The 15,683-nt window shown below is 34.5% G+C and overlaps 1 protein-coding gene across 6 annotated transcripts in view; it reads left to right on the top strand.

Moving 5' to 3' along the window:
- NBAS (NBAS subunit of NRZ tethering complex) overlaps positions 1-15,683 on the top strand; it is a 454,285-nt gene that overhangs the window by 183,345 nt on the left and 255,257 nt on the right. For all 6 annotated transcript variants that reach the window (XM_078349936.1, XM_054245191.2, XM_054245193.2 and 3 more), the window contains 2 exons: positions 5,146-5,208; positions 7,271-7,393. In XM_078349936.1, the coding sequence (XP_078206062.1) occupies positions 5,146-5,208; positions 7,271-7,393 (186 nt within the window). The remainder of the gene's footprint in view (positions 1-5,145; positions 5,209-7,270; positions 7,394-15,683) is intronic.

Genomic DNA, 15,683 nt, shown 5'->3' on the forward strand with positions numbered 1-15,683 from the left:
ACAATATACTTTTGGATTATTTAGTTGTATGCAAGTCAGATTTGTGTGTTATCTTTGGAAGTAGGTGACAATCATTCTTTTAATCCTGCTATTAAATTTAGTACATATGATAATTTTCATATCTGGAGACATAAATAACAACATATGAAAGAGTGGTGAATACTGGCAGACCTGTTTCTAAGCTTCTGTAACTGTTAGTCAAGTCACTTTACTTTTTTTTTTTTGGTCATTAGTTTCCTGATTTGTAAAATCAGATATTTAGACAAGGTAGCCTATTCTCTGTGTTCTCTTCCTCTTTGCTCTCCTTTTCTCTTCTCCCTTTTTTTCTCTCTTTTCCTTTTTCTTTTAAGGAGATTTTTATTTCTTTTTTTTTTTTTTTTTTGTAGAGATAGAGACTTGCTCTGTTGCCCAGGCTGGAGTACAGTGAGATGATCTTGGCTCACTGCAACCTCTGCCTCCTGGGTTTAAGCGATTCTCCTGCCTCAGCTTCCCAAGTAGCTGGGACTACAGGTGCATGCTGCCATGCCTGGCTAATTTATTTTGTATTTTAGTAGAGACAACAGAGACAGGGTTTCTCCATGTGGCACAGGCTGGTCTTGAACTCCTGAGCTCAGGCAGTCTACCCGCCTTGGCCTCCCAAAGTGCTAGGATTACAGGTGTGAGCCACTATGCCTGGCCTATTTCTTCTTTTTATTTTGGGAGGCAGGCTCATATCTTAGCAAAGGAAATTTATATTTCTTATGAAGCAAATGATAGTTACCAATTTTGTAGTCTACTGTGAAATAATTATTCATGCAGTTATTAGTGGTACTGAAATTAGGTGAAAGATTAATGAGAAAAGGTTATTTGCATGATACCAAAGTATTACTCCAGTGACTTTTTTTTTTTTTTAATTTCAAAGTTGAGTTCTAACTGCCATCATCTTAACCAAGTCATGAAGGGTGGCATCACTTACAGTCAGACAGCCTGACCGTACATGCCTCCTGATGTGATGCAGTATGAAGCACCGGGTCTTACAGCATCCCTTAAGAAATATTTTTGCTAAAGTTGTTTACCCTGAGTCTAATCAGTCCTTTAGACCGACCTTCTAGTTTGCAGTTAATAGGGGGAATAAAGAGACAAGTTAAATAACACCATGAAGAAAGCAGTAAGACAAACACTGAACGTGGGATATTCTATGTGTCAATTGGTCTTTTTATTTTAAGAAGTCCGTGTCATTTAGGAAGAAAATATGTGGGGTCATGGGGAGGCACTGTTCTAAAATAAAGGAGGCCAAAGGGGAATGATCTTCCTCTAATTTTTAAATATAAATAATCTATGACCATAGTTAAAGTGAGAGAATTATAAGACTGGTATTAGTAATACCAGCTAATAAGCAGCTGTTTGCTGCCCACTTTTCCCATCCTTGGATACCTGTCTTCAAAAAACTTTCACTGATAGTTTTTTCTTCTAGGATAGCTATTATCCTGGGACTTTGTTTGCCTCTCTCTTGTGTGACATACTGCATTTCTTGTTTTTCCTATCTTCTTTCTTCATTTTTTTCTCATTTTGATGGATAATACTGTCAAATAGCTTCCTCTCAAAGATTGCCTGAGAGGTATTTTTTTTTTTAAAACTGTCACATATTAGGAAAATACCATAATTGCACACTTAAACACTTGGTAGAAGGTTTAATTGTATATGGAATCATAGAATCCTTATCTTGTGAATTTTGAAGGTATTTACTTGTCTTTTCTTTCCACTATCCTTGAGAAGTTCAGTGGCATTCTGAATGATACCTATTTAAATATGGATTGTTTTTAAAGAAAATTTCAATATCTCCCTTTTCAGTGTTTGGAAATAGCATGAGGAGGTGTTTTTGTTTTGTATGTAAATGTGGTTTATTGAATGGTCTAATTCATTCTGGAAATTCATAATCTTCAGACCTTTGGGCAATGTTCTTACATTTTTTCCTTGGTAAGTTTATTTGTACTCCTCTCTTTTCTTCCTTCCTTCTTCATGTAGGGAAAGGTAAATCAGAGTGGAGTCAACATCTGTTTATTATTCAGACCTGTATCCGTGTGAACACAGGCTACCTCACATCCCTAGTAGAGAGCCGCAGAGTATAGCAAGTGTGTCTCTGAGAACTGTAGGCCTTCAGTAGGCAGACAAAGGCAGGTAGACTAGATAGTATTCATAGATTTTTGTAGCAAAATGTTGTTTTCCATCATTAAAAAACCTCAACCCAAAGGCTATCAGTGTGGCAGTGGTCAAATTGCTCCTCCCTGGAGGGTGACAGGAAATGGAGAAGCCCCTCCTTCCTCCGAGCACTGGAGTGGCAGGAATTTTTCTCCTTACTGGGCTCAGTGGGAACCTTATGGTTCCTTTGTCAGCTTCATATCTCATTTCTTGTTCTTAAGTCGACCAGGCAAAATTATTGACTTTCAACTCATGTGCATAACTCTTAAAAATAAATATATTAGGCTTTGTTTTCCAGTAAGCTCAATTAGCATAAATATGAATTAGAGCTTATCTATTAATTATTAAATAGTAATTTGCCTACTTTGAGGAGATTGTCATGGTATCAATAGGATGATGATATTAGAAGAACATATTTTTATGTCGATGTTACAGTTATTGGATTAACATATTTGTTTTTGAATAGTGTGTAAACTAAGAAATGTCTCTCATATATACATGGCCAAAAGCTTTTCTCAGCCTCAGATTAATGGTTTCTGAGCTAACATTTTTTATGTAAACACAATAAATGGCTTGATATTTTCTTGTTACTCCATTTATTTCTTAATGATTTCTCATTTTCTAAGTCACTTGTAGTTATAAATTTGCCTTGTATTAAAATATAGGGCTCAAAATATTTTGTGTGGTTCTGTTTGTTCTTCATGCCAACTTTGTCAATTTATATTCTCTCAGTGATTATTCGTTTATTTTTTGTGGTTGAAATAGTTGTTATTTATCAAATGGTAAACTGTAAATACATCCATTTTCTGTTTTAAGAAATGAGCAATCACTCATTTAATCTAATTAAATTTTTGTGGATCTTACCTAGGCAGATTATTTAATCTGGCTAAAAAAATCCTTACTTGTTATATTTGTGAATGTCATTTCACAAAGGAAGAACATTGTATTCTCTAGTATCTATGATAAATGATTATAATAGAGCTGTAAAATGCTAATTTAAAACCTATTGCTGAATAAGGCCAGGTACAGTTGCTCATGCCTGTAATCCCAGCACTTTGGGAGGCCAAGGCAGGGCAATCAGGAGAATAAGTTGAGTCCAGGAGTTTGGAACCAGCCTGGGCAACACAGGGAGACTTCATCTCTACAAAAACATTTAAAAATTAGCTGGGTGTGGTGGTGTGCACCGTTAGTCCCAGCTACTCAGAAGGCTGAGCCAGGAGGATCGCTTGAGCCCAAGAGCCAGAAGTTTCAGTTAGCCACGATCATGCCACTGCATTCCAGCCTAGGTGACAGAGCAAAACTCTGTCTCTAAAAAAAACCACACACACACATGCACACACAGACACACACACACTGCTGTATGAGTATGGCAAGGGAAGTTAACTCTGATGAATAATCTTCTGAAGGACTTTAAGTAGACCATACCCCACTTAAGTAGACCATACCCTGCTCATCACTCTTGTTCAAAGCCTAAAACTTAGTTCAAACAGATAGTGTTATCTTTGTAAATTTGCACTGATAATTGTCAAATAGATTTAGACCAGGCAGATTGTTAGTTTTAAAAATAATAAGGGTTTTTTCTCCAAAGTAGGACATTTTTAGTTTTCCAAGACCAGGCAAAGATTTTTTTGTTTAGGCTCCTTATTAATAAAACCAGTGCTCTCTCTGGTCCGGGCCTCCAAGATGACAAAGAAAAGAAAGAACAGTGGTTGTGCCAAAAAGGACTGCAGCTGTATGCAGCCTGTTTGCTGCACGAACTGTGCCCGATGGATGCCCAAGGACAAGGGCATTAAGAAAGTCGTCATTTGAAAGATAGTAGAGGCCGCAGCAGTCAGGGACATTTCTGAAGTGGGCGTCTTTGATGCCTCTGTGCTTCCCAAGCTGTTTGTGAAGCTATGTTACTGTGTGGGTCTTGCAATTCACAGCAAAGTAGTCAGGAATCAATCTCGTGAGGCCCGCAAGGACCAAACACCCCCACACCGATTTTGACTGCAGGTGCTGCCCCATGACCTCCACCAAAGCCCATGTAAAGAGCTGAGTCCTTAAAGAATGAAGACAGACTAGTCTCTGGAGAAAAATAAAATGGAAATCGTACTTTATAAAGTAAATGAAAGCATAAGATCTTGCTGGAATTCAGGTGGAGCATTGCATTGAAGGTACCTGCGAGTGGCAGGGGCAGTGTTTCTCAGTTGAGAGTGTTTGGGACACAGAGCTGTGTAGGCTGAAAGACCGTTTTTATAGCAGTTACAAGCTTTTTTCACCATCTCCCTGTATTCACTTGCACATATGTTGTGCCATACTTAATCTTCCCTGTCAGCCATGTTTTTATTAGTTTGTGATCTTTTTCACGACAGTGTTTCTCCTAGTCCCTGTTTACTGGCTTCCTCAGAAGGCATTTGCTTTTTATCTTCACTCCCTACTAGGGATTATCTCTGTGATGGATATACTTCTCACTGATTCTTTAACATGGAAATGGATGGGATTCCCTTCCATTAATGCACGGGAGATGGCTATGAGAAGAATTTTCCTGAGTATAGAGAATCCTAATGGAAACTTCCTGGAGAGGAGGGGATCCTAAGGAGATAGGCCTAGGAGAAAGGCAACATGGCCATGCCTCTTCTTAATCTATTTTATTAGTTTAAAAGAACAGTAGTAAGTAGTGATTTTACCCTCTACCTCTTCTTAAATAAACAATTGATTTATAATATTCGTTTTACCTCTAAGCACAACTGAACCAAAAGTACCCTGGAAAATAGTTGCTTATATCTGACTAATCTGTAACAGAGAATGTTGTTCTACTCTAGCATTTCTTATCTTATTCTCTGGAATCATTAATAATCAGGTAATATTGCTACACATCACATATAAAAGAAACATCTTTCCTTTTTTTTCACTTTATTAACTTTTGTATTTTATATAAAAAGTGAATACTAAAGGGCTTTTTTTTTTCTTCTTTTAATTTATTAGTGATAAGACAGAGGTGACCCCAACTCTTCATGACATGGTAGACCAACTGGAACAAATTCTCAGGTGAGAAAAATGACAGTTTTTTTGGCTCCATGCTTATTAAGGTGATTTGTCCAAGAAATGTCATGTTAAGTCTGCCTGTGAGTCATTGTTTCTATTGTGACCTCATATTTGTTTGATGACTTGGGAGTTAATTTTCCCAACAACAAATACACTGCACCCCTGTTATAGGGGAGTGATAGAATAATAACATGGTCTTTGAAAACTCATGTTCTAAATTAGATGTTGCCACTTATTAGCTGTATGATCTTTGGGCCTAGGGTTTTCTTATCTATAATATCTAATTCAGGAAATTGTGAAATCAATATTAGATTAAGCATTTAAAGTGCCTAATTCATAGTAAGCACATGAGAAGTGTTAGATCCTGTAGCAATTATTGCATCTTGATCAGCAAACAATGTTTATTACACTAACTTTCCTTTTTAGGGCATAATACATTTAATTGACTATTTGTATTATGTCAAACTGCATTAGGATCCTCATGTAACACTGTAGTAAAAATTCTTTACTGTCATAATATAATGTTAAACTATCTCTTCTGGAGATTGAAATAGTCTTAATTTTCTCTGTAGGAATGTCTGATATTGTTTTCTAATACTTATTTTTATGTTTATATAAATATGTACATTTAAGTATTGTATTAAAAGGAAAACTTTAAGAACAATAAACTTTGGTCTTCCAATATATAGTTGTAGAAATTATAGCTAATGGTATTACTAATAGTAGTATGTATGATAATTTGGAGTCTACTGATTAGAAATCTTATTCAAATTAATGGACTTTGCTGTGCAAATATTTCAAGTAGCCTTTAAGGGAACAGAATGTTTTGTGTATCATAATATTTGAGTTTAATGGAGAATGAACTGTTCAGTTTCCTGAAGACCTGTGTTTATTATTACCTAGCTTGATTCCTGTTATTCTATGTTCTGAAAGTTATACAGCTGTATTTCTTGAAAAATGTTTGTTTACTAAATTAGCTTTTCCTATTTTAGGTTAGCTTGTGCCCCTCCTCCCTGCTACTTTCCTAACACATTCAGTCTAGTTTGACTAAGGCTTAGTGGGTTGAGTCAATGTAAATTTATTTTCTAGAAATCTGTCTAGTTACCTTTATTTTGCTAATAAAATTGAGAAGATATATCTCAAAGAGATGCAGTGAAATAAATGTAATTTATTTCGTCATGTGTTCATGGTGGTAACCACAGGTGGTCCTGGTACTTTTATTATGTCATCAGTACCTCAAGGAAACAGTTAACATCCTGCAGGTTTCTGGATAATGTTTACGTTTCACTATTCAGCTTAATTTACTGTGCTTTCCAAATAAGAGCTTTTTATTCCTGTTCCACCTCATAGCCCAGATACTTGATAAATGTTTTGATATACATAATACCAGGCAACTTTACCCATGAAACTTATTTTCTGGAGAGTTACTGAGTTTTATCCAAAGACTCTATTCAGTCCTGTAGTAGTCAGCTGATAAGTGTGAGATTTTGTGAGTCAGATATATGATGTTGATGATTATGGAATGGGATATCTCAAAAAGATTCATATGAGACAGAATTTTTGACATATCTTGTATATTTATACAATGGATTGTTGACAGAGAATGAGCTTGATGATTTCCAGAGTCTTCTAACTCTAACATTCATAGTTTCTTGCTTTTCTAGTAGTCTTGCCTATAACAAAATACTCAATAGGATTAATAAGAGTTAAAACTGTACTGAAAGTATAGATTTGGCTTATTTTACTGACATGATGCTTTTAGGTTACACGGAAGTGGCAAAAAGCTTTTGAGATATCTAAAGATATGTCATGCTTTCTTTTAGTATGCTACTTAGTCCAACTACATTCTAGTAAAAGTCAGTGAGAAAGGTAAGATTTGTTATATAATTATTAGATTTTTTTTTCTTTTTTTCTCTGAGAATCAATGTTATATGTAAAATTGCATTATACTATGTGATAATTCTTTTTAATACTAAACACTGAAGTGCTACTGATATGCCTTAGATTCATAGAGACTCTTTTTGTTTGCTAGCAAGACGTTAAATAATTCTCTTTTCACTTACAGTGTTTCAGAGCTTTTGGAAAAACATGGACTTGAGAAACCAGTTTCATTTGTTAAAAACACTCAGTCTAGCTCAGAAGAGGCATGCAAGCTGATGGTTAGATTGACTAGGCACACCGGCCGGAAGTGAGTAATAAAATTAATTAATATTGGGTCAATTAATTTTAAATATTTTTTTAAAGTATTTCTCTTTTTCTAACAACCTCACTGTGTTGTAACTAATAATAAACTGCACATAAAGTGTAAGTATAATGTAATAAGTTTTGATATATGTTTATACATCATTACGATTAAGATAACAAACGTATCCAATACCCCTGAAAGATTTTTGATTGCTCCTTTATAATTCTTTGTTGCTTTTCCTCATCATGTTCCCTTGTCCTTATCAGGGCTACCACTAGTCTATTTTCTTTACCTCTGTATATTACTTTGCATTTCCTAGAATTTTATATAAATAAATCACACAGTGTAACTTTTTTGTTTGTGTGTTTATTTGGTTTCTTTTACTCAGTATAATTGTTTTGTGATTCATCCATGTTGTGTCATGGATCAGTAGTTTCTTTCTTTTTATTTGCTGAGCAGTATTTCATTGTATGGATTTTTCACACCCTGTTTACTACTTCTCTGTTGATGGACATTTGGGTTATTTTGAGTTTTGGCTTTTACAAATACAGTTGCTGTGACTTTTCATATGCAAGTGTCTGTGTGGACATACACTTTGATTTCTCTTGGACAAATACCTAAGGATGAAATGGCAGGACCATTTGGTAGGTGCATAGTTAACTTTTAAAAAACTGCCAAACTGTTTTTTGAAGGATATGTACCCTTTTACTTTCTTCCTGGTCTTGTAAAAGCTACTGTTGCTACATCCCACAATCCTCTCCTATAGCCTCAGCAACACTTGGTGCGATCAGTCTTTCAAAGTTTAGCTAGTTGAATAGGGATGTAGTGGTATCTAATTTTGGTTTGAATTACATTTCTCTAATGAGCGATTAATGTGGAGCATCCTTTTATATGCTTATTTGCTGTCTGTATATTTGGTTTGCCTGTCTTTAAAACTGAGTTATTTTTCTTTTTATTGCATTTTGGGAGTTTTCTTATATATTCTTGATACAAGTCATTTTATTAGATATATGCTTTGTGAAGATTTTCTCCCATTTGTGCCCTATCTTTTCATTATCTTACCTTTGTGTTTTGAAGAGTACGCTTTTTAAAATTTTACCTTTTAATCAATTTGTACTTTTTATTGCTTTGCCACAATGTTTTTCTCCTACCTGTTTCAGCAAAATTTTTGGTTTTACATTTTACATTAAGATCCATGACTCATTTTGAGAGTCCATTTTTGCTTATTGTTCAAGCTATGGATCAAAAAACTTTTTATAGCTAATTATTCCATACCATTTGTTGAAAAAGCTGTCCTTTCTCTACTGAATTACCTTTGCAATTTTGTTGAAATCTATTTTCTGTATATATGGGGGCCTATTTTTGATTATTTTGTTCTATTGATCTGTTTATCTTTCTTCCAATACCATACTGTGTTAATTATTGCAAATTTCGATTAAATTTTGAAATTAGGTAACATTAGTCTCCCAGCTTTGTTTTTTTTCCTTCTCAAATTTGTTTTGTTTATTATAGAGCCTTTGCAGTTCCATATGAAGTTCAGAATAAGCTTATCAATTTCTTCATTTGGAATTTTGATACAGATTGCATCAAATCTATAGGTCAATTTTGAGAGTGTTGCTATCCTAAATCAATATTAAGTCTTCCAATCCATGAACATAGGATGTCTTTCCCTTTCTTAATTCTTCTTTCTTTCTATGATCTTGTAGTTTTCAGTGTACTATTCTTACATTTATTTTGTTAAATTATTCTTAAGTATTTTATTCTTTCTTGGTCCTATTGTAAAAGGAATTGCTTTCTTAATGTCATTTTCAGATTGTTTCTTCCTAGTGTGTAGAAATACAGTTGATTCTTCAATTTTTTGATCTATTGTTTTCTAACTTTTCTGGGCTTACATATTAGCTCTAATAATTTTTCTTTGCAGACTTCATGAGATTTCCTATGTAAAAGATTACACTATCACAGGATCTTCCTTTCATATTGTTTCTTTTAATCTACAGTATGAGTTTGTAACAATATACTTTCTCCTCTCCAAGCTTTTTTTTAAATTTACTTTTATGTATGTTATTTACTTTTATGTATGCTAAAAACTCCATTTTGCATTGTATTATTATTTGCAAGCAGTAAACTGTTTTCTAAAGTGATGAAAATAATATGAAAAATGTGTTGTATATTTATCTATGTAATTACCATTTCTGGCACTTACCATTCTTGTATATAGACCTGTGTTTCCATCTGGTATTATTTTCCTTTTGTCTGGAAGACTCTTTTTAATGTTGTTATTGTTGGGTTTTTTTTGTTTTTGTTTTGGAGTGCCAGTATGCCAGTGATTCATTTGTTTATCTTTGTTTGTTTAAAAAATCTTTATTTCACATTTTTCTCTGAAGGATGTATTCACTTGGTATACGATTTAAATTTGACATTTTTTTTTTTTAGTTACTACAGTACAGAAATTGCTCCACCGTCTCCTAGCACGTATTTTTTTAATTGAGAAATCTGCTCTCAGACGTAATCTATTTTTGATTTGTTTCTTATTTTTTAAATTGCTTTTGTGAATTTCTCTTTTTGATGTCAGTTTCAAATTGACATATTATGGTATAGTTTTCTTCATGAAGCATCTTGGATCTTGGGTCTTTGGGTTTTTAGTTTCCATCCAACGTGGAAAATTTTTGCATATTGCTTCTCCTTTCTCTTCTGCTTTTTCCCCTTTCAGGACTCTAATTATACATCTATTAGGACCTTTCAGGTTGCCTCACAGCTCATCAAAACTATAGTTTACTTGTTTTAATATTCTTACATGTTTGTGTTTCATTTTGGATATTTTCTATCATTATTCTTTAGGGTTCACTAACTCTTTTTTTCTCTAATGTCTCATCAATTTGTATATTCATTATATTTTTCATTGCGACTTTTTTTAACCTCTAAGAGTTCAGTTTTGGTTTTTATTAAACTTTCATGTCTCATTAGCTTTTTGAACATATATTAAACCGTTGTAATATATTTTAAAACATTCTTGTCTGTTTTTCTAATACCAATGTTTGCTTTTTCTAATATTTCTCTTATTTTTAAAAACATCTTTCTAACATTTATGTTACCCTTCTAATATCTGGGTAGGTTTTGAATAATGTTTTTTTCATTATCTATCATATTTTTCATTTCTTTCCATGCAAAATATCTATATATATTTTGAGACAAAGTCTTGCTCTGTGGCCCAGGCTGGAGTGCAGCGGCATGATCTTGGCTCACTGCAACCTCCGCCTCCCGGGTTCAAGCAATTCTCCTGCTTCAGCTTCCTTAGTAGCTGGGATTACAGGCATGTACCACCACGCCTGGCTAATTTTCAATGCAATGTAATTTTATTGGATATTAGACATTATGAATTGTTCTTGTATGTTATATTTTTGTATTTTTATAAATTTTCTTTTTTAAAAAATAAGTTTTGTGTGTTTAAGGTATACAACATGATGTCATAGGATATATATAAATACTAAAAAGGTTACTATAGTGAAACAAATTAACGTTCATCATCTCACATAGCTATCTATTTTATTTTGTTTGTTTTCGTGGCAGGAACAGCTAAAATCTGCTCCTTTAGCATGATCCCATATACAGGACAGTTTTACTACCTGTAGTCTTCATGGTATACACTAGACCTCTAGCCTTATTCATCTACATATCTGCGACTTTGTATCCTCTGACCTGCATCTCCTTGTTTGTCACCTCCACAGCCTTTTATTTGGTGTCTATTTCTTTAAATTTGATTTTGTAAAATTCCACACGTAAGTGAAAACATGCAATATTTTTCTTCCTATATCTTGTTTATTTCACTCAGCATAAACATTCTTGTACTTTTTTTTCTGGGACACGGTTAATTTACTTGCAAACAGTTTAATCCTTTTGCTTCTTGCAGTTGAGATGCAGGAATAGCTCCTTCTAGGACTAATTATTCCTCGTAACTGAGCTAGGACTCTATTCAATGCCTGTGTGTCTTGTGGTTTTCCAGACTGTGTGAACTTGATGTGGTTTCTTTTCCTAGCCTCAGGCAGTTTTACCTCAGGCATTTATGGCTTCTATTTGGCTGAATATTTGTGGGGATTCTTTGCAGATCTTGGGAATTTCTTTCAGTGCTGCCCTTTCTTCCTTGGTACTTTGTTCTGTGTGTACTCTATCTGCTTTGGTTTCTCTGGAATTGCAGTTTTGTCTTCTCAATGCAGGGAGTCCACAACACTCTGCTTAGATTTATCCTTGTCCTGTGGCCTGGAATGTTTCTCAAGGCAGTAAGCTAGTATAGTCTTAAAAGTCCTCTCAGCAGTGAGCCATGATTGTGTCACTGCTCTCCAGTCTGGGTGACAGAGTGAGACCTTGTCTCAAAAAAAATAAAAAATAAAGAGACTTATTTTTATTTCTCAGGGATCACTGTCTTTCACTGTCTGATGTCTAGTATTTTTGCGTATTTTTACTCGTTTTAGGCTGGAGAGTTAATTCATTTCCTTTTGCTTAATCTTTTCTGAATGTGAAAATCTTTGCAATTCTCCCTTTGTGTGTTTCATGTCTTCTAAATTCTTGTAAGGAAGTCATATTAGGAAATTATCTTGACGTGGGAATCAGGTAACTTGGATTCTGGTATATTGTCAAGTCCTTTTTATAAACAGTTGTGTACTGCTTCATGCGTTTTTATAAAATGATCATACCGTACCCCTGTAGCCAGCACTTAAATGAAGACATAGTGCATGACTCTTCTGTCAGTGTGGGCTTCCGCAAGGCTAAGATTAGAGCATAAGTTGTTTGGAATTTAATTCTAGCCAAGCATCAGTAGGAGAATGGGGAACTGAGACAGAAGGAAAGGGAGCCAGTACTGGTTGGATTATATCAGCAGGTTTCCACTGGGACTCAGTATTGCTGGGGTCATCTATTCTAATGAAATTAGAAATTTTGCTAAGTTCTCTTTTGGAAGTTCATGTAGATCCAGTTTTAACAGAGACAGGAAAACTGAATAGTTAATATTCACTTTATAATTGTGAACTTATTTATGAATTGTTTACATTACTTAATGAATATTTTATTATGGATTTTGACATACTTTGTGTCAGTATTATGCTTGATGTCTGGCTTACAAAGAAAAAGATATAGTGCCTCCCTGGTCCAATGGGAGATACACTCAATTAATATGAAGAGACTATCTATACAGGCTATGGAGGCTATGCGAGAACTAACAGATTACTCTGTAGAAAAATTGGCAACATAGTACATCAAATATATATTTTAAAAAGAAAAGAAAAACTGGCAACAGACTTGAAAGACATTTCAATTAGATGATATACAAATGGTCAATTAAGAAACTAACAACTTTTTGACCTATTGTATTAGTTTTTTGGGCAGGAATGTAGCAAATAATAAAGGTTATCTATGACTTTGAGGTGCTTGCCAGATGGTAGGTGGAGATGCTGCTGTGAAGGTGGACATGAAGATCAGCAGAGAAGTTCGAACTGGAGTTACGGATTTCAGAATGATCCCCATGTGTGCATGGGAAGGTTAAATTCCAGATCTGTAGGGAGACTACATAAAAATGTAAAGAAGTTTGGGGGAAAAAAAACTACCTCAAGCGCTAATCCTGAAGCAGTAGAATTAAGTAAAGGCAACTTTTCAGGAACTTATTTTAAAGATTTTTTTTACCTAATTTGTAGGACTTAGAGATTCACCTTAACCCAACTATCAAAGAAAAAATACAGTCCATCAGCAACATACTATTTCTTCCTATTTTGGAAGAACTGCTCTATCACATCTTCCAGGACTCCCTGTTTGGCTTCTCCAAGCTTAATTGAATTGTCCTTCCCAGAAATTCCCTAGCATTTCCTATCTACCTGTCTTACTATCTGTCTCTTGCAGCTATACCGTGTTATACTGCAACTGTACTATAGCCATCAACACATATGCCTTGAGTTCCCTTCTAGATGATAATTTCTCCAGTGAAATGTTACAGCCACCATACACCTCAGTTAGGAACTTACATATCGCTGGCTTTATCTGGTAATTTCAGTAGTTTTGACTATTTAAATGCCTTAAGCTTTCTTTATAGCTACAAATAGATGGCTAGTATTTCCTAGATCATGCTGATTTTACTCTAGAATCTATTTTTCAGCGGGAAAGCATTGCAATTGCTGCTAGATTACCTACCACCGTCCCTTCCCGGAGTCAGTTCTCTAAATACTTACAGAGTCCCTAAGGTTAATTTCTACTCATGGTAATCTATTTACTGTGAATATGTAAGAGAATATGATGCCTGTTTTTGTAGTAGTCTACTTGAAATGAATCTTCATTATTTTATGCATACTTCGTGGCTTGGCCCTAAGTACCCATAGAATATTCTTATACATATTCTAAAGGGTGGCAGATGTCAGCTAATCTGTCACAAATGTGTTTTACCAACTCGAATATACTACTCTTCTTCCCTGGGAAATCCATATCTATTCCAAAGCTGCAACTAATGCATTTATGTTCAGAGATCAGTCTGTTAATTTGCAAACCTCTTGGTTAGTTTCTTCAAGTTCTAGTCTTGATTCTTATTTACTGAATATATTCTTAAAAAGACCATTGTAAATAATGCATAATAGTTTATTTTAATGAGAACCTTTACTTACAGCTAGCCATGTGTGAGAAAACATTAATACCATCTGCCCCAGTGTTGATGGCTTCCGGAAGAACAGCTGGGCTGTAAGAACTTGAATTCAGCTAGACAGTGCCATGGTCTGATTTTATCAAGCAGGTGCAAGATGGGCACTCACTTCATCAAACATTCTGTTACTTCTCTGCCTGTAAGAAATCTGAAAGAGCCCCTCCAGATCTTTGAAGCCTAAAGAGTTCACATACCCAGGTCAAACAAATGGAAACATTTCATGAATTTTTCTGAAATACTTACAAATACATTAGTTTGTTTTGTGTATTTGTGTGCTGGAAGAAAAAAAGTATTCTTTTACACCTAATTGCATATGGAACAAGAGTAATTGTTCATTTTGTATAATAAATATAAAATGCATAGGTAAATCAAACATGTGCTTATTAAAAATTTTAGGAGAAAAAATGGTAAAGACTGTATTTTTTACTATAATGGTCCCAAATATATACTTTCTCTATAGCAATAACTGTTAAACACATCCAATCTGTCTGCCTTGTTTTTAATAAATAGTGTTTGGAAATAGTGATGATTTTTAAAGGCATTATAAAAGATAAAAAATAAAAAGATGCACAAAAAAAAACCATCATTTAGTTGGTATTTGACAAACTTAAAACAAAAGCCTGCTCTTCTTGAATAATATTCATGATTATGTAGAATGTCAGGACTAGAAAGTAAACATAAATGATTACTCCATTCTCATGTATATTTAAGATGAACTTTTGAGAGCGGCAGAGAGAATTACAGCATATGGTCTGTCCTAGAAACAATATTAGTATTATATACGTGACTTAAAAAGTAAAAAAAAGAAATGATGTGTTTGTAACTTTAGATTCATTCATTCACATTTGTTGAATGTTAGTTACGTACCAGAAATATTGGGGGGGGGTCTTTTCATAGATTTAGTATAAGTTAATGTTTATGCTATACAAAAAGGGAATCTAAAGTTCAGAGAGAGTAGAAAATTTATTCAAATCCTTGGATAATTTAGCTTATTTTTATATTTAGGAGCATCTTGCTTCAATACCTGTGTGTTGTCAAAATTAATCTCATTTATTGCTTATCAGTCTTTGAGGTGGGCTTTCAGTGAGGAAAGTGAAATTAAGGAATATTAAACGACTTGCTCACAGTCACACAACTAATTTGTGACTCTGGGTGAAATTAGTAGCAAAACCTTTTCCCCTTCTGTTGGAGAATCTGACGATTAATTTCCTAGTTCTGTAACTCTGGAAATCAATATAAAGTGGTTTTTAATCAACTAGATTATATAGGCCTCACTACTTAGATAAAACTGAAGGGCTGGGCATGGCGGCTCATGCCTGTAATCCCAGCACTTTGTAATGCCTAAGGCAGGCGGATCTTGAGGTCAGGAGATTGAGACTATCCTAGCCAACATGGTGAAACCCTGTCTCTACTAAAATAAAAAATTAGCTGGGTGTGGTGGTGTGCGCCTATTGTCCCAGCTATTTGGGAGGCTGAGGCAGGAGAATCGCTTGAACCCGGGAGGTGAAGGTTGCAGTGAGCCGAGATTGTGACATTGCAGTCCAGCTTGGGTAACAAGAGAGAAACTCTTGTCTCAAAAAAAAAAATGGATCCCTGATTGGTAAATTGCCTCTGGCCTGAGGG

Source organism: Callithrix jacchus, chromosome 14 (genome assembly GCF_049354715.1).
Source record: "Callithrix jacchus isolate 240 chromosome 14, calJac240_pri, whole genome shotgun sequence".
Taxonomy (NCBI): Eukaryota; Metazoa; Chordata; class Mammalia; order Primates; family Cebidae; genus Callithrix; species Callithrix jacchus.